We start from the raw sequence: 26,965 nt of genomic DNA, 5'->3' as shown, positions 1-26,965 counted from the left end.
AGACTTTGGGAATCTAGGACCTGGATACAGATTTGGGACTTTTGTGGCCAAACCAGCAATGACTGCTTTAGACTGTGGGACTCAGAACAGATGTTAATATAATCAGCTCAAAACAACCTGATGCTGGGATTTCCTACTATAATTTTTTTACTAAGGTGTTTTTCTCCTATGGTATCATTTCCCCATTGTGTGCCTCCTAGGCATGAATTATAATTGTTAATTGAGTCACCTATTGTTTCTGTCTGCTAATCCTTTAGAGATTTGGACAGCCATAGGTCTTCCTACTGGGGAACTGGTGCTGAACGGTCTGGGTGGAGACTGAGTCACATAGGCTTGTCTAGGTGACTAGTTAGCTTACTGTTTACTTTGATTACTGTTTATGTTGGCTGTTCCATAGCTATGTTAATTATATCAATGTCTTCATAACATGACCAAGCTCCTATCCAATTTTGGGTGATATATATATTCTGTGTGATTGTGTTTACAAAAAAGTGAGTTCCAGTTTGCACCTAAAACTAGTGGTGTCTAGTTCTTGGATGCAATGTTTAACTATAATACCCAGTTCCTTGTTCCAGAGTGGAGGAAGCTGTATCTTGATGGAGACACCCAAGCTGGGTGCTGGACGGTCCGTCACAATACTTTATTATCACTTAGCAATCTGGATTGCTACTGCAAGATTGGGTAACAATTACTAAATTTAGTCTTAAACAGACAGATATTTCCCCAAAACGACAGGCATGGAAACTACTGCTTCTTGACTGTAGTGACAGAACCTGCCGGCATCCAAAGTGAAGCGTTGCCTGCTCAATTACGACCTTACTTCCCGCTTCACTGAAAACAGATGGAAGGTATTAATCACAGGCATATGGGCTCATATTGGCCAGGCTATAAGGACATTTTCCAGTACACTGAGTCCAACCTTTTTTCACCGCCTAGAGTAGTGTCACTAAATTACAATCGCTGATAGCCTTTTGGTTGCTGAACTGGGACTGCGACATTTTTTGCCCATCTTAAAGGTATGGGCCTTATGGTTATCTTTAAAAAATCTGTAAGGTGAACTTACACAGGACCTCCTCCTCACCTCACCCCCCCAGTCCCGCTGACCTGGATTGTGGCGATCTCCCTTTCTGAGCCCCGTTATATCTGCGTCAGGGTTGCGGGGCTTAGAAATCCCCACAACTGAATCTAATTTATCAGTGCTGTCACATGGGTGGCGCCAACCATTTAGAAACCATGTAGCCCATCCTGTCAGCGGGGATGAAGACGCGTAAATGCAGAGGGGATTTCTAAGCCCTGGACCTGTGAGGCGGCTATACTGGGGCTCAGAACGGGAGATCAACGCGCAACAGGTCAGTGCAGTGGGACTGGGGGGGGGGAGTGAGGAGGGGGGTCCTGTGCAAGTTCACCTTACAGATTTTACTGTAAAGGTGAACTTACACTTTAAATTGCAGAAGAAATTGTTCCTGGAAATGAGGATGAGCTGGCATTTCAGGTGTCCAAACATGGAGGAGACAGGGATACTCAGCAATACAAACATAAGTATATCTACATTCTTAAAAGAAGTCTGTTAGTTAATTTTACTGAGGGAATAAAATGTATAAAAAAAAACATATTTTCTACCCACAACAGCTTTAAAAAACCTTTGTCTGAATAGATCATACTGTGTGTTACTTCACTAAGGTTTCTTCTTCATATTGTTTTTCACATGTCCATGGCATTTCCAGCACCTGGTCACATATAAATATTTAGGGTAATTTACGAACTTGCGTGTTACCAATTCACTGGAAAAAATAATGCTCACTTTGCTTCTAAAAATGTTCCTAGCACAGGAAAAAAATCCCAGCATGCATCACAGACGGGCTAATTAGGGGCATATGCAGTTTTGAGCTTTAGCTTTTGCCATTACATTTTTATGCACTGGATTAGGAGAAAAATTTCCCAAAATTTCTCATAAAAAGGTAATTTTTCATAAAACATTCATTTTTGTTTGGCCATAGTACTAAAGAAGACTTTCAGACATACTGTAAAATAGATAACAGAAACAGTTCTGTGAAATTATATAGGGGACTACGTGGACTAGTTGGATTGGTCACTGGTACTGGGTGGGTATTCTTGTGGGCAAAAAGGAAGGAATGCCTTCCAGTGGATAGTGCCCAGTGATGGAAAATGGCGATGAGCTCCCATAGAGATTGGGCTGCTGCCTTTTCTGTGCAACCTTACGGTCGTTTTAGCATGTAGATTTGAATAAAAAGGCAATTGCAGCCCATGCAACTAAACCCAGCATCCTGCCATCCTGGTTTCTGAAATCTTGATCCAATGTAGCCACTCATGGGTATTGTTTCCATCAAATAGTACAGAGCAACAGCTCTGAAGTCTATGCCCCCGAAAAGCGTTGGGTTGATGTACATGTTGCTACTTTTTAATAAATGTCTATGAACCATATTTTAGAAGTTGCAATTCTCTGGATACTGGGCGCTTCTTCCTTTTATCCAAGTAAAATTATATAAGAACGCCATTAAGGAACCATTCTGGGGAATGGGTGAAAACATTCAGCAAGCTGCTAAAAAAGATCTAATCTCAATCATTAACCACTTGCCAACTGCAATATGTATATATACCTTGATACCTTGCGGTTTGCAAGTGGTTTACTGGGATGATAGATATCAGCCATAATCATGGTATTGTTTTGCAGATGGCGGACAGCTTTTTCATGAAACCATTCCAAGCTGCTCATGAGCCACTGGAATGGTTTCTGAAGAGATGCCCCCCCTTCTGCCACTTTCCGTGTGTTTCTTGGGCTTACCGTTTCCACCGGTTCGCCCGAGAAAGGATCTGACCGTGTGACATGTTCATTGGTGGCACTAGGGTGGGAAGCATAGTGGTGGTTGAAGCAGCTGGGAAGAATAACCAAAAATCACAACCTTTTTCCTTGATTGGTATTGCAGGCTGTCAATGATGAGAGGCATACTGTAACTATACACCAGAAGCATCGTTTCCAATGGCATGTACTACTAAATTTCACCCAGAAGCCAGAAGAGAACCCAGAAAGACTGCTCAATGTACAGAGAGGAAAAAAAAAACGTTTTAAAATGCCGTAATGATGTTTTTGCACATCTTAATTTTATGTTATAGCATGCCTGAAGCTCAACTTTAAATTTATATTTTGCTTTTCAAAAGGAGAGAATAAAAAATTAACTATACTTGCTGTGCCAAGGTCACAAGAGAAATAGGTCAGCTGGTTTCTGTGAAACAATCTCCTGCTGACAGCTGGTAGTATTTACTATGTTCTCTCTGCAGATGTATCAGCTGACCATATATAGCAGGTAGACCTAACAGTTTTTATGCTAACATTTAGACCCCTTTCACAATGAAGGCGTTATTCAGGCGATCTAGAGCTAAAAATATCGCATGTAAAGCACCTGAAAAATGCCTCATCTGCAATCCCAGTGTAAAATCCCGAGTGCTTTCACACTGGGGCGCTGCGCTGGCAGGACTTAAAAAAAAAGTCCTGCAAGCAGCTTCTTTGAGGAGCTTTAGCTTTGAGTGTATACACTGCTCCTAAAGTTCCCCTGCCCATTGTAATCAATGGGCAGGAGCACAATCAATGGTCAGCTGACTTTTTTTCCGAAAATTCTGACGGACCTAGAAATAGAACATGTTTTAAATCTTTCCGACAGAATCAATTCCTATCGGAAAAAACGTTCATCTGTAGGCTGTACTGACGGACCAAAAACGACGCAAGGGCAGCTACTGGCTATTGAACTTCGTACATGTTGTACTTCATCATGTTCTAAACGATCAGACTTCGGTGTGATTGTGTGTAGGCAAGTCAGTTTCAGGGGAAAAACTGTCAGAGTTTATTCTGACGGAAAAAACAGTCATGTGTACGCGGCATTAGAACAGAGAATTCCTCATCTGCAAGGTTATGTAGGATCTCTGAAAAAACTGTCTATTTATATATACAACTTCAAACAGCAAAGGGGAGCTAGAAGATTACGGGTTGCTGCAGGAAGCACTGTCATACGCTTACTATAAGCTATTTCCATCCACTTACTATAGAGTCCAACAAGTCCTATGTTGGTGATACACTATCTCATCTTTCCTGCATCAGTTCTGTCACCCACTCAGTCTGAGAAGGGAAAGCCCAACCAAACCTAAAGGTCGTGACAATGAATGCAGTCTTCAGATGCTTGTTAGCTACTTTGTCAGACTGAAAATGACTGAGCACATAATAAATGCTACAGGGGAGGGAACTAGGCTGGAGAAATAAACAGATCACCAAGTTCTGGTTGCCATAAACATGATTCTAGACCTCCTAGGTGACCCGATTAAGGCTTTGTTCACTCTTTTATGTAAATCTATTTTGTTGCAAAAGGATAATTACCATATACATTACTTAATAAGTCAATGGGGCCAAGTGACTGTAATGCTTTTACATTTAAAACCTTTTAGAAAAATGTCCTGCATGCTGTCTCTTATGTGTGTTTAATTACCGTATATACTTGAGTATAAGCCGACCCGAACATAAGCAGAGGCACCCAATTTTACTCCAAAAACTGGGAAAACTTATTGACTCAAGTATAAGCCTAGGGTGGGAAATGCAGCAGCTACTGTATGTGGAAAAGAGGGTCAACAATGCCCATCTGGAGCCTCACTGTGCCATCTTTATGCCCCACTGTGCCATCTTCATGCCTCACTGTGCCATCTGCATGCCTCACTGTGCCCATCTGCAGCCACATGTACCCGATCTCCCGGCGCTATGACATGCAGTCTAGTCGGCAGCAGTGCAATGTAACAAAGCCCCACTTTTTCCTAGTCCGTGACAGAACACTGATTCATTTTCCCAGTAGTGAGTCAGTGCTCTATCACGGACAAGGACATGAAGAAGGCGGGGCTTTGTTACACTGCATGGCCGCCGACTAGACTGTGTGTCACATTGCCAGGAGATCAGGCGCATGAGGCTGCAGATGGACACAGTGACTCAATATAAGCCAAGGGGGTTTTTTCAGCACAAAAAAATGTGCTGAAAAACTCGGCTTATACTCAAGTATATACAGTACATGCCACATTAAATGAATGTCAAGTGCCTGTTTTATGTGCTTTCCATTCATAAAGAATGCTATATACCCCCATTATGAAATGGCTTTCCTGTACCGGAAGTACACACAATGTGGAGGACCAATTCAAGCAACTTCAGGGAATACCTGTGTAATCTTCCTGTAATGTCAGATACAAATCACATCAATAAAGATGAGGATCTGACTTGGAGGCAACATCCATTAAAGTCTATGGGCACAAGTCGGATAGAAGTCACCTTGAAGTAGTACAGAAATCTTTCCTAAAATCCGAGCTACTTCAGTAGTGCTAATTAAGACATCTCTCATTGAATAAAATGGGATTTCACATGTCACGTGACTTGGGGTCTCACAAGTCAGCACCCAAGTCCTGGCAGTGTGAACCGAGCCTAATATTGTATGGCTTGTCTACTGGTTAATTAGGCACAAATGTAATTGGAACCAGATAATTAGGTCTGGAATTGCATTCTAGCTGGGCAGATATGGTCTACATGACTTCCAATTTAGTGATTTCAATTTTTTCCAAAATAGAGGAAGTAGGTGGAGAACATGATAGTCTACCTATTTGATATGGGTTTAATGGAATTCACATATGACACAAGCTTCTAAATGCTTCTTATGCAAACCATGTATGGGCAGGCTGAATGCTGATCGTTTACAATCAAGCAAATTTCTTTGAGTGAATTTACTCCATCTATGGCCAGCCCAAGGAAGCAGCTACACATAGTGAAACAAATTAAGGATACACGTGTTTTGGTAGCAGGAGACCCACTCTCCGATCCCGATTTCTGCAATTCCTTTATCTGGAGACTGTTCTACGGTTGTGGTAAGATCCAATACATATTTAATCCTTCTGACAGTGACAGCCTCTTATGTAAGCATCTCACCTGATTTGATTACTGTGTTATGTTACACTACTATGCAGGGCCATCTTCTTTAATATTGACAGGACCCTGGGCAAACATTTTCTTGGGCCCCCTCTTCCATGCAATTTCACTCTCCACATGCTTTGAGACATACAATAAATAGCAGTGAGACTCAAAATCAGTTTACTAAATCAGATCAGGCAGTGATTGTGATTGGTTGCCAGAGGTTACAGTGTATCATTACTGCTCACTGACTGGCTGCTAGAGGTTACATCACACATTATGGCTCACTTTTTATTTTCTAGAGGTTACAGCACATGATTTCTGCTTGTTGATTGGTTGCTAGAGATTACTGTACATTAATACTGCTCACTGATTGATTGTTAGAGGTTACTGGACATCTATACCACTCACTAATTGGTTGCTAGAGGTTACTTCACATTAATAATGCTGACTGATTGGTTCCTAGAGGTTACTGCACAGCATTACTGCTCACTGATTGGTTGATAAAGGTTACAGTACATCATCTCCTCACTGCCTGGACACCATGGACTGGTGAGGGGACCAATCAATAGACAGAAAACGCCTAGGAATCCCAGGACTCCTGGGATCAGTGACAATGCTGAGAGAGAGGGGAAAGCGGGTGTGATCAGTGGCAATGCCCTGGGGTTGACGAGATTAGTAACAGTGGTAGGGGGATGGGAATAATTAGGAGGCAGTGCACTGTGGCAAATTCTGCATAATGTAGAGCAAAGTTGGAAATCTTTGGCAAGTATATAGTGTGGGATTCTTCTAACGTAATGGGGAATTTACAATGACCACCAATGTGATGGGGAATTTGCACTGACCACCATGTAACGAGGGATTTTACACCACCTCACCAGCAACTGTTTCCTATGTCAAATTAAACTAGCGGCTATGTCTGTACAGCCACTGTACAGCTGCTGTATCCTAATACAGGCTGCCTGCACACAGCACCTGGAAGAGAGGCCTATTCATGATACAGAGGCATCATCACCCATGTGAATGAGGCCTTAAAGTAGAGAATGTGCTTTTTTTTGTTATTTTGTTTTGAATTTTTCACTTAATGGAGAGTGCTCAACCCAAGTGAATGAGGCCTAAACCAGGTAATGATTTGAATATTGTGCAAAGTAAAAGAATTGGAGGAATGTTGGGAAAAGTTTAGGCCAAGTCTACATTCACCCTAGCTGGTTGCTAAGGTGCAGGCCAGGAAGCCAACTGCTGCATCCTTAACAACCGATGAGTCATCAGCTGTCAGCGGGATTCTCTGCTGATAGCTGAATGTAAAAAAAAAAAAGAATTGTCGGCAAAAAATTTTGGGAAAAAAACGGTATGGGGTCCCCCTCAAAATCTATACCAGACCCTTACACAAGCATGCAGCCTGGCAGGTCAGAAAACGGAGGGGACTAGCGAACGCCCCCCCCCCAAACCATACCAGTCCGCATGCCCTAAACATGTGGGGTGCCCTGCCCCAGAGCACCTTGTCCCCATGTTGATGCGGACAAGGGCCTTATCCCCACAATCTTGGGTTGTGGTTGTGGGGGTCTGCGGGCAGGGGGATTAACAGAATCTGGAAGCCCCCTTTAACAAGGAGGTGCCCAGATCCTGCCCCGCCCCATGTGAATGAGTATACAGTACACTGTACCCCTACTTATTCCCCAAAAGAAGTGTCACTTTTTGACTATTCCTTTATTAAAAATCCAAAAATAATGGCGCACGATGTAGCTCCATCGTCAACTATGCCAGACCAAAAAAAAAAAACTCTGCACACGTCGAAGATTAACTGCTGACTGTCCACTCCTCCATTTGACAGTTCTTAAATAGGTAAGGGGTGGGGCCACCCAGTGACTTCATCTGGTGGCTAGGCCCCATTTTTCCATCACTGCCACAGCACGTACTGGGTGGTGACGTCACACTGAATGTAGATTCCCTCTGAAATTTTCCCAACATTCCCTCATTTTTTTACTTTGCACACTATTAAAACCATTATCTGGTTCAAGCCTCATTCATTCAGGTTCAGCACTCTCCATAAGCCAAAAATCCAAACAAAAAAAAAATAATTTAAAATGCAGGAAAAGGGCATGCCAAAATGCATCAGAAACACAGATTTAAAAATGCGCTGAAAAAACGCATTAAGCGCAACTGCATAGATGTGAGCCTAGACTCAGTGACTGATAGATAGGATGAACTGTACAGTAAAGCACTTTCCCAATAAACAACATATTTTAGGCAATTCTTGTTTGATGCTATAGGATTTTGTTTAAAAATGGGTGAAAACCATTGTGATAAATAGGGGAAAGTGGAAACAACTATATCTCTGGGATTTGTCAGATCAGCGCCAGTCTCCATCCTCTTTTCTGCCTTGAATGAATCTTTTCTGACAACGCTGATCATAGTGGAGCAATCTAAAGATATTACTGGAACAACAAACTGAAAAATACTGAGCATGCAGATTCAAGCACAATAACAAAGCTGCTCTACTTCATGAAAGTGTTTCCGCCGCCTTCATTTCACTGTTTACAAAAAGTGGCCTACGAGCCAAACTCTGCTAATGTCATTAACAGCATTGCAGGTGGAAATAACAAGTGTGCTGACAATTCCTCCATTGGCCAAGTCTGGAACATCCCTCCTTTCTTTGTTCATCATAACATCTTACTGGTCTAACAGGCTATTGCAATCCAATCTTTCAAATCATAACATTTTAGTACATGTAAATATTATCACTCTACAATAAAAATATATATGTAGGATCAAACTGTTATGACGCGTACACACGATCGGAATTCTCGTCGGAAAAAGCTCTGATGGTAATTCCGACGGAATTCGGCTCAAGCTGTCTTGCCTACACACGGTCACACCAAATTACGTTTGTTTATAACGCGGTGACGTACAACACGTATGACGGGACTAGAAAAAGGAAGTTCAACAGCCAGTAGCCAATAGCTTCTGTCTCGTAGTTGAATCTGAGCTTGCGTGATTTTTGGCGTGTCGGAATTGCATACACATGATCGTAATTACCGATAGAAAGTTTTTCCGTCTGGAAAATTGAGAACATGTTATCAATTTTTGGCTGTCGGGAATTCGGACAGCTAAATTCCGATGGAGCATTTTCCGATGAAAAGCTCTCATCGGTCTTTTTCTGTCCGGAATTCCGATCGCGTGTACGCGGCATAAGACAAAATAGTTATCAATGGAAATTAGTTCATCTGGACAGTTTGAGCCTATTTGCGAAAGGCGCACTTTTTTCTAACTCCGGAGGTCACTGTAGACTGGATGTCTAGATCAACCTTTTTCAACCAGGATGCCTTGAGGTTTCTTCAGTGGTGCCTTGGCAAAATACCTAACAATGCAAAATGCCTAAAAATGTATCAAAAATTGTATACAAGCCAGCAGGTGGATCAAGCCTAACTTTTAGTTACACAAAACCATGGGTTTTCATTATGCACCAATATGACTTTCTTTTTTTTAAATTTTGACCATAAACATTTTATTAGACTAAGTTTAGAGACGATACAGCAAATGATCACCAAATACATTACACCATCATGTAAATGGAAGATGACAAACCATAAGTTACATCAACAAAGGAGAGAGCCTACCATAAGGTAGATAAAGGGTATCAGTCTAGCAAGCATGCAATTGCTGAGCCTATCATCTACTAGGACCCCCGGGTCCTTTTCCATCCTAGATTCCCCCAGAGTATGTTTAACTGCCTGATCAGTGGCAAAATTCTTACTGCTATTTAATGGCTGTGATTATCTTGCATCTCATAATGTAAAAACAATAGGAAAATGTACAATATAACACAATGTAACAGATGGTAAGATGTTAAAATACAATTATGTTCCACTTACCAACAAAAAAGAATACATACACCTCTTCATCGCCCTCACTTAGTTCTTTAATGTTCCCAGTAAATAGAAGCCACAAGCCAACAGCTACTATTGCAGATCCTGCCAGCTGAAAATAAGACAGAAATGTCAGTAAATAAAATAAGCATTTCAGTCTATAAAACCAAAGCTTTAATTACATCTTTAATTCAAAGTGTAAAGCTAAATGAACTTACAATGTTCAAGTTCATAATAAACGGTTAAATAAGAAAGGCCCAAAAACCAAGTTTTAAAAACGATCTGTTGTTATTTTTTAAAATGATCAGATCTGTAACAAATAAACCATGCAAGCAACAAATTTGTATTTAGTACTATGTTTAAATAAAACACTGTGTATATGTTTGATTAACCACCTCAATACTGCCGTGCTGTAAAAAAAAAAAAAAAAAAAAAAGAGGTAGATGCCATTTTCTAGACTAGAGCAATGTTTATTGACGGTGCTGCAGAGAACACATATGGGGAGCAGTACAGCCAAAAATAGCTGTGATCGAGCTATCATTGGACAGCTCAGATCATAGTCACAATGTATGGATCCAATCTGTGGGCTATCTACCTTGTGATCACTGTGAACTAATCACAATGATCACTACTGTAAACACTGCTAGTGTAGCTGACTTATCCACCTGATCCGTGTTGAGTATGGGATGTATAACATGTCTGCCTCTCCTTCCATATATATGACGAACCTACATTGTATTTCCCATGTTTCCCCTTATGTTTTCAAAATTGTGTGTCTATTGTTTTACACATGCCCATGTTGGGCACAGCCTTCATAAATAAACTTATATTTGCAAAAAAAAAAAAAACACTGCTAGTGTTTACCACCTTTCAACCCATTTACAATAGAGAATAGAGCAAAGTGCCACTGACCACCAATGACTGTATTGTTTTTTGTCAGGTTCAAAGTTCCACTGACCACCACTGATTGTGAGATGTTTCTTTTTCACATCACGTGTTTTGGGAATCATCCATGTGGCAGATAGAAGTCCATACGGGATAGGTTATGATGGTCAATCCAAATGGGCGGGGTTTTTGGGTAAAGGTCTGTGTAATAAGGTTTCCAAGGAGTTCCTGGGCAAAGAGATGGCCAGGACTGACCCTGTGTGTTTAAAGTCTCGGAACTATAAATACCAACAGATATGTAGATGGGAACCAGGTGTGCTACCTTTAAAACTATTTTGGGAAGCCCCATGTGCAAATTTGATAATATGTGTTAGAACCATGTACCACAAAAAGAGCACCTATGGAAGTTCTGGGTTAAGAAGTTGTGTTTCATTCTGGGAGATCAAAGGTTTTCCCAAAGTCAGATACGCAATTCACCATGTAGGGAAGTTTGGTGGAACTGGAGGAGGAGTTTAATGTGTAGTAGAGTTGGAAAATCAAAAAACAACAAAAACAATTTTCCAGCTAACTTACCAACCAGTCTGCAACAAACCGAATTGTTCTATCTAACAGTTCACGTTAAAACCAGGGGTTTAGTTTGCACACATTTGCAAATATATGCAAGTTGGAGCACATATATAATAATGAATAGATTAACCACTTGCCTTCTGGGCACTTTTACTCCCTTCCTGCCCAGGCCAATGTTCAGCTTTCAGTGCTGTCACACTTTGAATCACAATTGCGCAGTCGTGAGATTCACCAACTGATTCTGAACCCCCCTTTCCAACCCACTGCCTGTTTTTTCCAGCTCATTCTGTGCCTCTCTCTTGTTCCTTCTCAAACTTCCCTTTATTGCTGAAATAACTAACCTTATTCAGAAAGCAAGGCCTTATACCTGTCAGTTAGATCCTCTCCCCACTGTTCTGGTTTCAGCCTGTCTACCCTCTTTGCAGTGGCGTCGTTAGTAGGTGACTATTAGGGGTTATAGCCCCGAATCTGGGGCCCGTAGCCCTGAGTCTCTTGCCCCAGGGGTCCCTGCCTCACTAGAGGGCTCTCTGCAGCCTGGCCATGCATATGGCGGGCGGGCTGCATGAGAGAGCCAGGCAGGCCTATGAGAGAAGCGAGCGAGCGCACAAGCAGAGATGACATCATCTCTCTCCGCCCCCCCACATCACCGCTCTCTTGCCCTTACTCGGAACTGACGTGTCACATCCATTAGCAGAGCTTTCCTCACATAAACAGTCTCCCGGCAATGGCAACCCCCGTGTCCTGTGATGGCTGCTTGTGATCCTCCCTGATGGTTTCTTCAGTCTATTCTTCAGTGGAGCCCTTTGTGGATAGGCAGGATCTGGTGGCTCCTGATGCTGACCTTACGGGTATCTCACACACACTCAGATTCCCCTGGCATCCCTGGTGTATGCACTGTGGCTCTCTGTCTCAATGGCCAGGAGACCTGCTGAGCCATCCATCTGGGGATCCTAAGTTCTGCATACACATAAGGAGCAACCTAAATATGATATTGGATTATCTATCATTGTTTTTAATAAAGTGAATTCTCTTCTTCTTCTTTTTTTTTATTTCTTTTTTTTTATGTATTTTTTTTATTTATTTGAATTTTGGCTACCTTGCTCTTTCTGCTTGCAGTTCCTGTAAAAGCTCAGTATATGCTGCAGCGAATTGCTTGTGGCCTCTCTGGGACACACTGGGTTGACTGTTTGCAGTGACAAATGCCTTTTTTACACAATTTGATTTAATTTAATTCAATCTGATTTAATTTTATTTATTTTGTTATTTCTTTATCTAATTAATTGTCATAAATTCAATTATATTTAATCGATTTATTGTATGTATTTGTTTTTTTTATAATAAATAAAATATTTTTAAAATATTTTTTTATTTAAACAAAAAAATTCCTTTCTCATTTGTGAAAGTTTGTGCTGGCTGAGAAGTAACTTTAACTGTAGTTTTGTTAGCAGCGGGCCTCCAAACTGTAACCTTATCATTGCTGGTGTCAGCGGCGGCTGCTGCCATGGCTCTGCCTCTACCCACCACCCAGCTGTGAGTCATTTAATGTAACAATAGAAATAATGCACTTCAATCACCCTGACACCATAACAAACATGGTGCCATGATGATTGAAGTGCCCCCCCCCCCCCCCCCCCGCAAAAAGGTTGACGACCACTGTTTTGGGCTCAAGCCCCAGATCTTTTGCAGACCTAGCAACGCCCCTACCTCCCTGTCCTCTTTATTAACTGATATCTTACATTCTTCTATCAGGGGCAGACCCCAGTGACTTCAGTAATCTTTCGCCCATCCCCAACCTTTCCTTTCTGGCTAAATTCCTTGAAAAAACTGTTGCTTCTTGGGTCTATGCTTACCTCTCTGACTCTTACCTATTTGATCTATTTCAGTCTGTTTTCTGTCCCCTACATAGCAGTGAAACTGCCTTGGTAAAAATCACAAATGATCTCCTCATGGCAGCTGACTCTGGTCTCATAACTATCCTCATCCTCCATGATAGTGCAGCCTTTGATACCATTTCTCACAACATCCTCCTTGACAGATTAGCCTCCATTGGATTCACTGACACACCCCTGAACTGGTTTAAATCTCATCTCTCTGGCCATACTCAATTCATCAAACTCAAATCTCAACCATCACATCTCAAAACTCATCTTTTTAAACTTGCATACTCTGTCTGACTTCAATGATTTGATTTTGTAATTGAATGGTTATGTAATGTATTTTAATTAATACATTTTTTTTGTTGCTTTGTTGTTATATTTTTAAGGTGACTTTGGGAAGGCGTCTATAAATAAGATGTATTATTATTAATAATATTATGCAGCACTGTGCTAATATAACAGTTTTATCATTTTTTTCACACAAATATAGCTTTCTTTTGGTGGTATTTAATCCCCACTGAGTTCTTTATTTTTTGCTAAATAAATGAAAAAATAAAAAATAAACATTTTGAAAAAATAAAAAACAGTTTTTCTTAGTTTCTGTTATAAAATTTTACAAACAGGTAATTTTTCAAGTTCACTGATGTGTGCTGATGAGGCTGCACTGATGGCACTGATAGGCTGCACTGATGAGCAATGATAAGGCGGCACTCATGGGCACTGATAGGCTGCACTGAAAAGGAGACACTGATGAGGCTGCACTGATATATGGCACTAATAGGTGGCACAGATGGGCTGCACTGATGGGTACTAATAGGTGGCACTGATAGGCTGCACTAATAAGGAGACACTGATGAGGCTGCAATAATATGTAGCACTGATAGGCAGCACTGATGGGTACTAATAGGTGGCACTGATAGGCGGAACTGATAAGGAGGCACTGATTAGCACAGTGGTTCTCAACTCCAGTCCTCAGGACCCACTAACAGGCCAGATTTTAAGTATTACCTTGGGAAAATACAGACTATAATACTGCAATCACTGAGCAGCAAATTATATCAGACTAAATCGTGTATAATAATATCGCCTGCGATGTATTTCAGTTATCTTGCAAACTTGGCCTCTTAGTGGGTCCTGAGGACAGGAGTTGAGAACCACTGGACTAGCAGAATTAATTGGCAGCACTGATTAGCAGCACTGATGGGCACTGGTTGGCATTGCTGATGGACTCTAATGGACACTGTTGGGGCTGCACTGATGATCAGGACACTAATGATCAGTGCCCTGATTATCAGTGCTGATGTCCCCTTTCACACTAGCTGGTTACTGGCTCTCTCCTCTCCTCAGGCTCCCAGCAGGAGCAAAGGAATGGCGATAACCAGCAAGTGTGTTTACATTGTGATGAGCTGTGATTGGAAACACCTGATCATGTGGTAAAGTGCCTCTGTGATTGGCTCTTTACCCCGATCTGTGATCAGCTGTGTCTGAAGCACACAGCGAACACAGAACACCCGGGTGCGAGCCACAGTGGGCGCGGTTCTGGGAGGACATGATACGACGTCCTCCCAGGACTGGACGCACACACTGTAGTCATCATTTGACTTTAGCATGGTTGGGAAGTGGTTAAGGGAGGGCAGCTATGCCTGGAGGAAGCCTACCCTTCCTTAAAGGTATAGAAACACACTGGGCACCCAGCAATAGCACAATGGCAGTGAAGGTATCCAGTGTGTCCCCTCACCAATTCACCAACAGTACAAAAAAATGGCAACCACCCCAACCTATAACTGACCTTTAACAGGGGGATGCATGGGATACCTTTGCTGCCATTGTTCTATTGCTTCAACTTTGGAGGCTCTCAGAATTTAATGTGTTAGGACTGTAGTACCCACCTCCTAGTTTGCTTGCCTATATAACACATGCTCAGTCATGGGTGTCCACAGAATTTTTTTCAGGGGGGGCATCATTTTACAGTCACCCATGCTCTGCCCCTTTTCAACAATGTCATAAAGGGGAGGGGCTTGGACATCATATAAAGGGCAGGCATGCAAAGGTTTGAGAAACCTGATGCAAAAGCTTAATAGAAGGATCAAGCTTCTATTGTCTGATTAGCAATTTCTAATCTGGTTATAACCCCTACCCTCTAAGCACACACCCTCATAAATTATCTCATGAAATTACACTGTTACATTTTTATGCAGAATTAATTTCCAAAAATAAATATTAAATACGATATTAACATAAAGAATATAAGCGCCCATCAGTGCAGCCTATTTGTGCCCATCAGTGCAGCCTAATCAGTGCTCATTAGTACAGCTTTGCTGCAAAGGCCAGTTATAGGTTGAGGTGGTTGCCATTTGTATGTAGAGTTGGGAAATCAAGCCTGGGGTCCTGCAAGCAAGGGCTATGGTACAACTTTATGAGGGAAGGAATATAGGGGTTGATTTACTAAAGGCAAATAGACCTGCACTTTGCAGCTGTGCTCTGTAAGTGCTTCAGAGCTTAGGTAAACCTTCGCTACCCTATCATGTGCAAGGAAAAAAAAACAGCATTTTTACCTGCTTGTGATTGGATGATGGAAATCATTTCATTTAATAAGCTCTGGAGCAACTGCTCTTGCAGTGTGCAACTGCACATTGCAAAGTGTACAGTCTATTTGCCTTTAGTAAATCAACCCCATAATATCTTATTTGAAAACGGCAGAACGTTCTGAAAATGCCATCGGTCTTGTAGATATAAGAGAAATTTGGACCTTTTATAGTAATTATGTTATATACATGTTTTATTCAGTTAGGGGTTCCCCCATCTAAAGGCAAAAAGATCTTAATGGGCTGTAAGGAAAGATAGGGCAGTTCACTATATCTAATCAGAGGGGATATTTTTTTTATTGGCGATGGTGGAGGACGTTAAAGTGCCACTGACCACCAGTGATTGTGGGATCCTTTTTTCAAAGGTAAAGCAATGAAAGGCGAATACTAGCATTCCCAAGTTGTTGGTCTTTTTTTCCTTTATATTGTAAAAATAAAAAACAGTGGTTATTAAATACCACCAAAATAAAGCTCTACCTGTTTCACAAATATATATAAAATTAATTTGGGTACAGTTTTACATGACAACAAGCAATAAAAACTGAAAAAATGGCTTGGTAATAAAGGTTTTTATACAGGCTGGTACCCACGTTTTCTTAAACTTTATTTTTTAAATGTTTGTATTGTTTCTTTAAAGTGTTTGTTAACCCCCCCCCCCCCCCAAAATAGAGATCATGTTCACTTAAAGCAGATTAAACAGCACAGTGCATGGGCTGTGTAACCTGCCCCTCTCTAAACTGTAAACTGTAAAAAAAAAAACCTGGCTGATCCTGCTACTTTCTGTGTCCCCCTCTCTGTGCTGACCACCATAATTAGGGCTCCTGAACCCTGACCACCTTGGTGAGCATACGTCCCTCCGTCACCTGCAGCTCTCCTCCCAGCTCTCCCCCCTGCCTGTCAGCTCCATTTTCTGTGTCTGTCTCTGCCAACCACCCCCCCACCGCAATTAGTAGAAATAAATGGTCACTGGCAGCCCCTCTATTATAGGCAGGCATAGCACACTGTATAAGTATTTTATAAAAACAAGGCATGTAAATACACTTTTAGATCGATCTTCAGGCTGGTCACGTGACTCTTGGCCAGTCTCCAGGGCTACTTCAGGAGGGGCTGAGTGGTCATGTAACCACCCCAGCTGATGTCAGAGGCCGATCTCATCTCCTCCTGCAGTAGCCATGTATCAGAGCTATACAGTGGCCGCAAGTCACATAGTTAATGAGGTTGAATAAAGACACCAGTCCATCCTGAGCAAGTGTCTACAATTATCCCTATCCCTGTACATTGGGTCTAATTAGGATGTTCATCTATTATGTCATTATTTTATTTAAGATACCCATATAGCGCTGTCAATTTATGCAGCACTCCAGACATACATTGCACGCTCACATCGATCCCTACCCTCAAGGAGCCCACAATCTAATTTTGGACAGAAGCCAATTAACCTTCCAACATGTCTTTGGAGTGTGGGAAGAAACTGGAGTACCCGGAGGAAACTCACGCAGGCACAGTGAGAACATGCAAACTCCAGGCAGGTAGTATTGTGGTTGGGATTCGAACCAGTGATGCTTTTTACTGCTATGTGAGAGTGCTACCCACTACACCACTGTGCCACCCGTAAACATCACATCACCGGTCTGAAGATAGCTCTAAAAAGGTATTTACGTGCCTTGTTTTTATAAAAGAGTCTCTAAATACCTTTTTAGAGCTATCTTCATATAGTGTGCTATGCCTGCCTATAATTGAGGGGTTGCTGGTGAGTTATACTTTTGGGTTAACAACCACTTTAAGAACAGTATTTCTTTATTGTATCAAACTGTGTCAGTGAAAGCTGTTAACAAACAAAGCCATGTGACTAGCTACAGAAGTAAAAAAAAAAAGGCGTTCTGTACTCCTGTGAACCATTTTCAGCAGACAGACTGAAGCCCGCTGTCAGCTGACATCACAGAGCCAGTCCAGGCTTGGGAAAGATCAGGCACATGAGAGTTTACTCCCACTTTTAATCAATAGATGTACTCCTACCTGGAGTATGCAACAAGTGATAACCTGCAATGGCAGTTTGCTAAAAAAAAAAAATGAGCTGAAGGCTACAGTTCCCTCCATGCAGGGTAAGATGATAGTTATAGTGTTGTCCCAATATCTGAGTAATATACAGTGGGTTTGATTTACTAAACCTGGAGAGTGCAAAATCTGGTGCAGCTCTGCACAGAAACCAATCCCATTCTAGGATTTTTTGTCGAAGCTTAATTGAACAAGCCAACATTAGAAGCTGATTGGCTGCCATGCACAGCGGCACTAGATTTTTCACTCTCCAGTTTTAGTAAATCAACCCCAGTAAGTATCCAATGCTTGTTGGTCAGGATAGCATAAAGAAAGCAGCAAGGAACATAATAAGGCTTTTTTTTATAGAGCAATAATGATGTGAAACCCACAGTAACCCTTAACAGCCAGAGCCAGCCAGTCTTCAGCATAATGCTTACTGTAATTAGTGCTTTACATTTTCTTCTTACATCATAATTACTGAGTGCATTATCTTACTGAAAATCCCTCTTGTAATGCTTTCATTCTGAAATTACTAATATGATATAACTCACCAAAATAACTAATATTAAAATGTTGGTAATAAAAGTATTACAACATATTAGGCATGTATGTTTATTTATCAATTTATAATTTTTTTAATTTAAAAAATAACAAATCCAACACATAATGTATCTGAATTGAATGCATGCAGCTTTCAGATGGTATCCCTAGGGACACTGATATTGTCAACACTACGATGACTTTCCATAAACCTTAGGTCATTTCATTTTCAGAATTTCCAGCATCATTAGGGTATCCTATAATTACAAGTCTGCACCACGCCTTGTAGTCAGTGGCTGCAAAATAAAAGATGTGCATGCAGTTTCTGTGTTTTCCACTAGTCTCTGCCAGTCTTTCCGACCTCATAAGGCTGCCCAAGTGCAAGGGCTTTCATCTAAAGCAGCAAAAACTTCAGCCTGACTTTTCTTATTTCATCAAGATGGATGTCTTGTTTCTTTTCTTTTAAAGTACTATACATCACACCAAGCTTTATTAAAGGAAGGGCAGCAAGGTCATTAGGACAATACTTCACCACACAGGGGGCTTCATATTAACTAGGGGTGCAGATACTGTGCTTCAATCCTCAGGCTGTGTTTTCATTTTGGAGGTATTACTATATACCCAGATTCTTGGCTAAAGCCAGAGTCTGTGATAAAATGAATTTCTTTATATTAGCTTCCTGGCATACCTTGTACAGCTGCACTCAGAGGGTAGTCAGCTCTCTTAACCAGTCAGGGTCTATTGCTTTACAGAAGGCTGTAAGTTAACCATCTGTAGCACCCTCTACTTAGGTAGGTGCTAGAGGTGAGATCTTTGGAGAGTGCAGGTACATTTGGGCAGGCCTAGCTGAGAGCTATTCCTGTTTGTTTTGATCTGTGTGGGCTGGGAGTGGTTCAGAGTAGGCTGGTGACTCACAGACAGTATCACTTCATGGTTACCTCCCTCTTGCTTCTAGAGGATTCTAGAAGAGGAGGCGGGGAAGTGGGGAGCAGCAATCTGGGGTTTTTCAGGGAGCCCTGACCAATCCCCAACTAGGATTGGCAGGGGGCAGGCCTCCTTAAATACAATACCAGGGGAAGCGACCTTGGGCCTGAGATTCGGGTGCAGGACGGATCTCTTCGAAAACGCATGAATGATCTGAACAGGAGGCACAGAGAGGAGTCAAAGAGGACAGCAGGAGCTAGTACTTCCGGGCAAGTCTTCAGGAGGGAACGACCAGTGTGTGCAGCTGGGGGGGGGGGGGGGGTAAAGAGTGACATGTGCTATCGGGAGGACTGGAGAGGCATGCCAGAGAGGACTGGGTGGAAACAGTTAGAGCTGGGTGTGAAGCCAGTAAGGTTTGCAATGTCACAGCAGTGGAGTTGGGCAGCTGCAGTCAGGAGGGCTGGCAGGGCCTGTAGAGGGATTGCTGGGAGCACTAGTCCACCCTAGGTCAACTAGCTACAGACTTCCTATTTTTTTTCTACATTAAAGGGACCCGTGGTCCATGCCCGCAAATGTCAATTCCTAGGGCTTGACTGAGTCAGTGTTGGGCCTAACCATATGCTAGCTGTACCTGGAAGTGAAATGTTGTGCAGGAGAGAGATAAACAGTCTGCCAGCAAGTGTTGTGCTGGAGTAGACTGGAGCTGTAAAATGTATATAGTATTTCAACTGATTGAAGATTCAATCAACCAATTGTTCGTTTTATTGGGCATCCCATACAGTCTTATTGCCATTCAAGTTCAAATCCCTCAATAAAATAACAAATACAAACACCTGGACTGTTCATTGTCTCCAAGGTGATTGGGAAGTGAATGCCGGGCTGGGCACGGTGACAGGTGGGCCACAACTTTCAGCAACCCTTACGGGGGTACCACTACACATTAGAGCTTAGAAGATAGATCATGATTCTCTCACAATTCTCGCAGCATAACATCATCTTTCACATTAAAACAAAAAAAATTGCATTAGAAAGACTGCTGGGCAAATACAGCGTGACATAAAATATTGCAGCAATTGCCATTTTATGCCCTAGGGTCTCTGCTAAAATATATATAATGTTTGGGGGTTTCAAGTAATTTTCTAGCAAAAATAAATTATTTTAACTTAAGAAAGAAGTGTCAGAAACAGATTTAGACTTTAAGTGGTTAAACTTCCTGCATTTATAAGTGCCTACTTATTTACACAGAAGTTCTATCCATTTGATCTAAGAAGGAAGCTTAGTTACAATGTTGCAAGTTAAAAAAAAACTTGTCAGTCTGCCCGGATGTTTTCTTTTGACAGCTGAGTGAGCAAATAGTTTCTCCACTTGTTTATATGAAAGAATCGGCAATCTCTGCAGGAGAGATCGTCAGAGGGGGTGAATTGAGATCACGATTTTTTTAATGATTAATTGTGCAGCTCTACTACACATGTTAAATGTAATAATGATGATCTCCTCCACATGTTTTGGAAATGCCCCATGCTTTTCAGGTACTGGAGGGCGGTACTGGACACGATATCCATGGTATATAAAATAATTGTCCCATGGGATCCCGAGGTCTGCCTGCTGGGAGCACTTGACAACGAAACACTAATTTCGTCAACACACACAGCAATCCTGAGGCTAATTTATGAAGCGCGCAAGTTAATTGCTCAATGGTGGATTACTCCTAGAGTTCCCACTAGAGGGCAATGGGTGGATAGCGTCAATAAACTACTAATTAGAGAAAAGCTAACATATCAACACAGAAAAGTTCCACGAAAATTCTACTCAATGTGGCAGGAGTGGTTGGAGATCCCGGGACTAGCCCTCTATCAACTAATCAAAGACAGATTGTTAGTAGGATAGTTGCATAGGAAACAGTTATACGGTTGCCATTAGCTATAAGAAACACAAACTGATAGCTGACATTGATATAGATGGAGGTCAGGTTGTGGCAATTTATATACACTGATATAACTTATGGTTGAGATATATAAAGTTATAAGAACCACAAGGGTCAGTTGTGTCCATATTATTCACTCAGTTAGTTACTTGTTATTGTTACTTGACTAAGTTTGAAAAAATAAAGTCACCACACAGTACACATGTATTCATGAACATACAAAGAAATGTCCTATGGTAATATTCTGTTCGAGGATTATTCTATCTGCAACTTGCTTCACGTATATTTCTGTACACTGAATGTTTCATACCATGTACTGTGCGAGACAAGCAATAAAATAAGTTTTTTCTGATTAATAAAAAAAAAAAATATATATATATATATATATATATATATATAATAATGATAATATGGTGTGTAAATCACAAAGATGCCTGAACAGAAATAATTCAGCAGGTAAAAAAAAAATCATATTTATGTACATCATTTCAGTGACATATTTAACTTCTTGGCTGGCATCTCTTCTCAACATTTTAAGTGGCAACACTTATTTTTCCCAGATTTTTATTTTTTACATTGAACACAATCTTTTAATAATGGATTTTCTCTAAATGACTTCCTAATATTTCTTTAAAAGCCATACTAATGATTGCTGGCAAAAAAAGGCCCAGAGTGAGTAAAACCAGAGATGGCAACAATAAAAATTCCATGGGGAAAATAGGAAAAATTTGCAAGTGCCAAAAATCATTCTTTATACACACTTTATTTTTCTGCTATGCACCATTGTATGTCTTCTTTTTGAAAATAAAACATTAGCAGAATGGTCAGTGCATTATTTATTATCCACTGTGAGTTAAAATTGTACACACCTTGAGTTGTATGTAATGATTTATATGTAAAACTGAAATAAATATAAAAAAATCTAAAAGTGGAACAAAAATTCTACACTACCAATAGCATAGTACAAAATTATGTCATAAAATTACATACTATTATTATTATTATTCGGATTTATATAGCACCAGCAATTTACGCAGCGCTTTACAATATAAAAAGGGGACAATACAATAAAATACAAGAGGATTAAGAGGGCCCTGCTCAGAAGAGTTTACAATCTAATAGGGTGGGGCAGGTGGTACAAAAGGTTATAGCTGTCGGGAGTGAGCTGATGGAAGTGGTAGGAGATTCGTTTGAGACGTGATAGGCTTCCCTGAATAGATGAGTTTTCAGGGAACGCCTGAAGGTAGCAGGAGTAGGGGATAGCCAGACCAGTGGAGGTAGCAAGTTCCAGAGGATTGGATTTATGTCAATTTATAAGGCAAGGTGATCTCCACATGTACAGTTTCTAGTACAGTGTGTTTAAGTTTTTGTATACTGTGGACACATATATCTGTTTTTATGCCTGACCTTTTATTTTGGATGTATACTCATTAAAGTGGAACCAGGATGAACATGATTTTTCATATTAAACTTCTGTTTCCAATGTTCAATCAACTCTCCAAAAAAAAAAAAAAAAAAAGATATATATTATATATATACATATATATATATATATATATATATATATATATATATATATATATATATATATATTCTATCAAGCTCCTCAAAGAAAAAAAGTTTAGGGTTGCGGTAGGGTCACTATTGCCTATTCACTCATCAACATCCATCAGCCTGGAGGAGGAATTTTTAATGTGCCATATGGCATCCCCACCCAAAACTGAGCTGCAGAACAACAGAACTACGTTTCCCGTGATGCCTGGAAAAGGTCATTTATTCTGAGTTACTCTCAAATAATCACCTCTACGGAGGCTATGCAACACCATCATTTACCAATTAAGAAGAGGGAAATTTTGACATTTGCAAATGCTGTTCGCTAAGAGGTATCCACCCATCACTGGAACCTGTAATGTAAGGACATCAGGGGTGCCCTGTAATGGCTAGAACTGCCAGCTTTACTGATAAAAGCTTTGTAACAATAATATAGTTTTTATCGCTTTAGATTAGTTCTTTAATAGGCAGATGAAAGTAATGTGCTTTGACCTGAACTGCATAATATGTCAACCAAAAGGAAACCTCACATGGGACAACCTTAAAGTGGCATTCCAGTTAACCACCCTGGCGGTATGATTATTTCAGATTTTAGGTGCTGAAAGCATGGAAATTTGGCGTTTTATATCGTAGGACTGTAATTCTGATGCCGCGTACACACGATCGGACAACCCACGGACTTTGCAGCAGAGGTCCGCCGGACTTACCGAACGAGCGAACCTGCCCACACATGACCGGACTTTTTCCCTGCGGTCCCCCCACCCCAAAGCACCTTGTCCCCATGTTGATGAGGACAAGGGCCTCTTCTCGACAACCCTGGCTGTTGGTTGTCGGTGTCTGCGGGCAGGGGACTTATCAGAATCCGGGAGCCCCTTTAATAAGGGGACCCCCAGATCCCGGCCCCCCACCCTATGTGAATGAGTATGGGGTACATGGTACCCCTACCCATTTACCTGGGGGAAAAAAAGTGTACATAAAAAAACACAACACAGGTTTTTAAAATACTTTATTAGACAGCTCCGGGAGTCTTCTCTTCTTACGTGGTCTTCTCGCCAGAATCCTCCGCTATCTTCTGCTCTTTTGCTAGCTCTTTTACTAGCGGAGGAGCTCAACTTTCTCCTTCGTCGCCACCGCCGTCCGGGGGTATTCTTCCAACTTCGGGGTCTTGTCCCGCTCTTCGGGGGTCTTGTCCCGCTCTTTGGTTCTTCTTTCTGGGCCTCTGCTTTCTTCTTCCAGCTCTTTAACTAGCGTTGGCCCGGTCTTCTGTCGCTGTCGCCATCCTCGTCGTCTTCTACTTCTTCTGCTTCTGATGTTGACATGGCTCTCTCTTCAGCTTTAATGGCAGGGACGTGCTGTGCAGCGACTTAGATAGGGACGAGGGGCGGGTCACCGAGTGATGTCACATGGTGACCCTGCCCCTTATGATGTCACAGTCCCGGAGGATGCTTGGGCTGTGACATCATAAGGGGAGGGGTCATCATGTGACATCGCCTAGTGACCCAGACCCGTGTCCCTATATAAGTCGCCCCACAACACGTCCCTGCCATTAAGGCTGAAGAGAGCGTTGTGGCAACATTGGAAGAAGAAGAAGAAGCAGAAGGCGGCAAAGGCGACAGGGACGTTGACGGCGACAGAAGACTGGGCCAATGGTAGTTAAAGAGCTGGAAGAAGAAAGCGGGGGCCCGGCAAGAAGAACCGAAGAGTGGGACAAGACCCCCGAAAAGCGGGACAAAACACCGAAGTCGGAAGAAGACCCCCGGACGGCGGCGGTGACGAAGGAGAAAGCCGGGCTCCTCCGCTAGTAAAAGAGCTAGCAACAGAGCAGAAGATAGCGGAGGAGTCCTTTTAAAGGGTAGATAGATTCATTTTAAAATGGAAGTGGGAGTACATATAGGCTTAGTTAGGGTATGACTGGAATTCCACTTAAAGTATAACTTCACTCTTTCAATCAACCTTGACCATTTTTAATTCTTATGCTGCTAGCATTAGTAAATAGACAGGAACATATATTATATTTGTTTGTTTTAAACCTTTAACATTTCTTCAGTTACTTCCTGCTTTCCATGCCTAGGCAAATGTTGTCATACATCCATGGAGACTTCAGGAGGCAAGGAGTGGTTTTCTTAACTAAGCACACCCTCCTGCCTGGGCAGATGGATTCCATAGAGTAAATGCTACATGAATCATTTGCCCTTACTCAAGATGGCCACAGCCAGAAATGCTACGGCAGGGGTCAGCAACCTTTTTCCACTTAAAGCGGAGGTCCACCCTAAAATGGACCTCCGCTCATCGGAATCCCCCCCCACCTCCGGCGCCACAATCGGCACCTTGCAGGGGGGAGGGGGATGCAGTTACCTGGATAATCCAGGTAACTGCACCCACTTCCGGGCTAGCTCTCTGCGGAAAGGGGCGTACGTTACGCCCCTTTCCGCAAGCGCCCGCCCCCTTCAGCAAGTGCCCCGCTGTCTGCTGGGAAACACACAGCTCCCAGAGGCAGCGGGGACCGTCCGGATTGCGCCGCGCGGCTCGCGCATGCGCAGTAGGGAACCGGGAAATGAAGCCGAAAGGCTCCATTTCCTGATTCCCATACCCAAGATGGCGGCGGCACGAGCGAGCGATCGGCTTCGGGTGCCGACATCGCGGGCGCGCTGGACAGGTAAGTGTCACTATTTAAAAGTCAGCAGCTGCAGTATTTGTAGCTGCTGGCTTTTAAAAAAAAATAAAAAAATCGCGGAGTCCCGGTGGACTCCCGCTTTAAGGACTGGATTCAATGTATGTGAATGCATGGAGGGCCGCATTCACCTACTAATAAATGAAGATAATAAAAATCATAGCATAGTAATGATAACAGTACAGGTTTACCTCGCTTTAAGGTGCTTCACTAATACAAAGCCAGTTCACCCTGAGGGAGTATGTGGCTGGGGATTTGGATTTTACTGCCACCCACCCCCATCCTCCCACCATGGCACCAGCCCAGCCAGCCAGCATGATCTGTGGGTAAGGTTCCTGTCCCTAGGGAAAATTGGGTTCCTGCCCTTAGGGGAGATGGGGGCCCTGTCCCCAGGGGTGATGAGGTCCCATCCCCAGGGGAGATGGGGTCCCTGTCCCCAGGGGAGATGGAGTCTCTGTCCCCAAGGGAGAGGAGTCTCTGTCCCCAAGGGAGAAGGGGGGTCTCTGTCTCCAGGAGAGATGGGATTCCTGTACCCAGGGGTGATGATGTCCCTGTTCCCGCCCCATCCAGCATTGTGATAACGGACACTCCCCGCTGTCCAAGGAAGAGGACAGCGGCGAAAAAGTCCAAGGGCCGGGTGCCTGTGACTGATGGGCCAGACATTCAGGCTGCAGCGTGCGGGTTGCCGACCCTGTGCTAGGGGGTGTTTTTCACAGTGATTTTTCAGCGAAACAAAGCAGAAGACATGAATGGATAGGGTTTGCTTTGAATATAAAAAATTAAAGTGTTACCAAACCCACAACAGTAAAATCAGTCTGTATATGCAGTAAAGCATGCTTGTTATATTCACTGTGGAACCTAAGGGGTTAATCCTCTGCATTGTGTAAAAAGGCAGTTTGATCCTGTCTCCTCTGTTCCTCCCCTTTTTCCACAGTCCCCAGTAAACAGTGGCTTGAGAAAGTATTCACACCCCTTGGGATTTTATGTGATATACCAACACAAAGTGGCACGTAATTGTGAAGTGGAAGGAAAATTATACTTTGTAGAACCACCTTTTGCTGTAATTACAGCTGCAAGTCTTTTTGGGAATGTCTCTACCAGATTTGCACATCTAGAGAGTGACGTTTTTTCCCCATTCTTCTTTGCAAAATAGCTCAAGCTGTGTCAGACTGGACGGATAGCGTCTGTAAACAGCAATTTTTAAGTCTTGCCACAGATTCTCAATTGGATTTAGGTCTGGACTTTGACTGGGCCATTCTAACACATGAATGTGCTTTGATCTAAACCATTCCATTGTAGCTCTGGCTGTATGTTTAGGATCGTTGTCCTGCTGGAAGGTGAACCTCCACCCCTGTCTCAAGTCTTTTGCAGACTCTTCAGGTTTTCTTCTAAGATTGCCCTGTATTTGGCTCCATCCATCTTCCCATCAACTGTGACCAGCTTCCCTGTCCCTGCTGAAAAAAAGTATCCCCACAATATGATGCTGCCACCGCCACGTATCATGGATGGTGTGTTCAGGGTGATGTGCAGTGTTAGTTTTCCGCCACACATAGCGTTTTACTTTTAGGCCAAAAAATGAAATTTTTGGTCTCAT

General features: G+C 42.2%; 1 protein-coding gene across 1 annotated transcript in view; it reads right to left on the bottom strand.

Moving 5' to 3' along the window:
• TSPAN2 (tetraspanin 2) overlaps nt 1-26,965 on the bottom strand; it is a 232,753-nt gene that overhangs the window by 125,810 nt on the left and 79,978 nt on the right. The window contains exon 2 of the mRNA XM_077481633.1: nt 9,817-9,922. Within this exon, the coding sequence (XP_077337759.1) occupies nt 9,817-9,922 (106 nt within the window). The remainder of the gene's footprint in view (nt 1-9,816; nt 9,923-26,965) is intronic.

Source organism: Lithobates pipiens, unplaced genomic scaffold (genome assembly GCF_037356315.1).
Source record: "Lithobates pipiens isolate NorthernLeopardFrog02 unplaced genomic scaffold, aLitPip1_a1.2 Scaffold_16, whole genome shotgun sequence".
NCBI lineage: Eukaryota > Metazoa > Chordata > Amphibia > Anura > Ranidae > Lithobates > Lithobates pipiens.
Note: the sequence above shows the minus strand (reverse complement) of the source record. Positions and strands in the feature narration are given on the sequence as shown.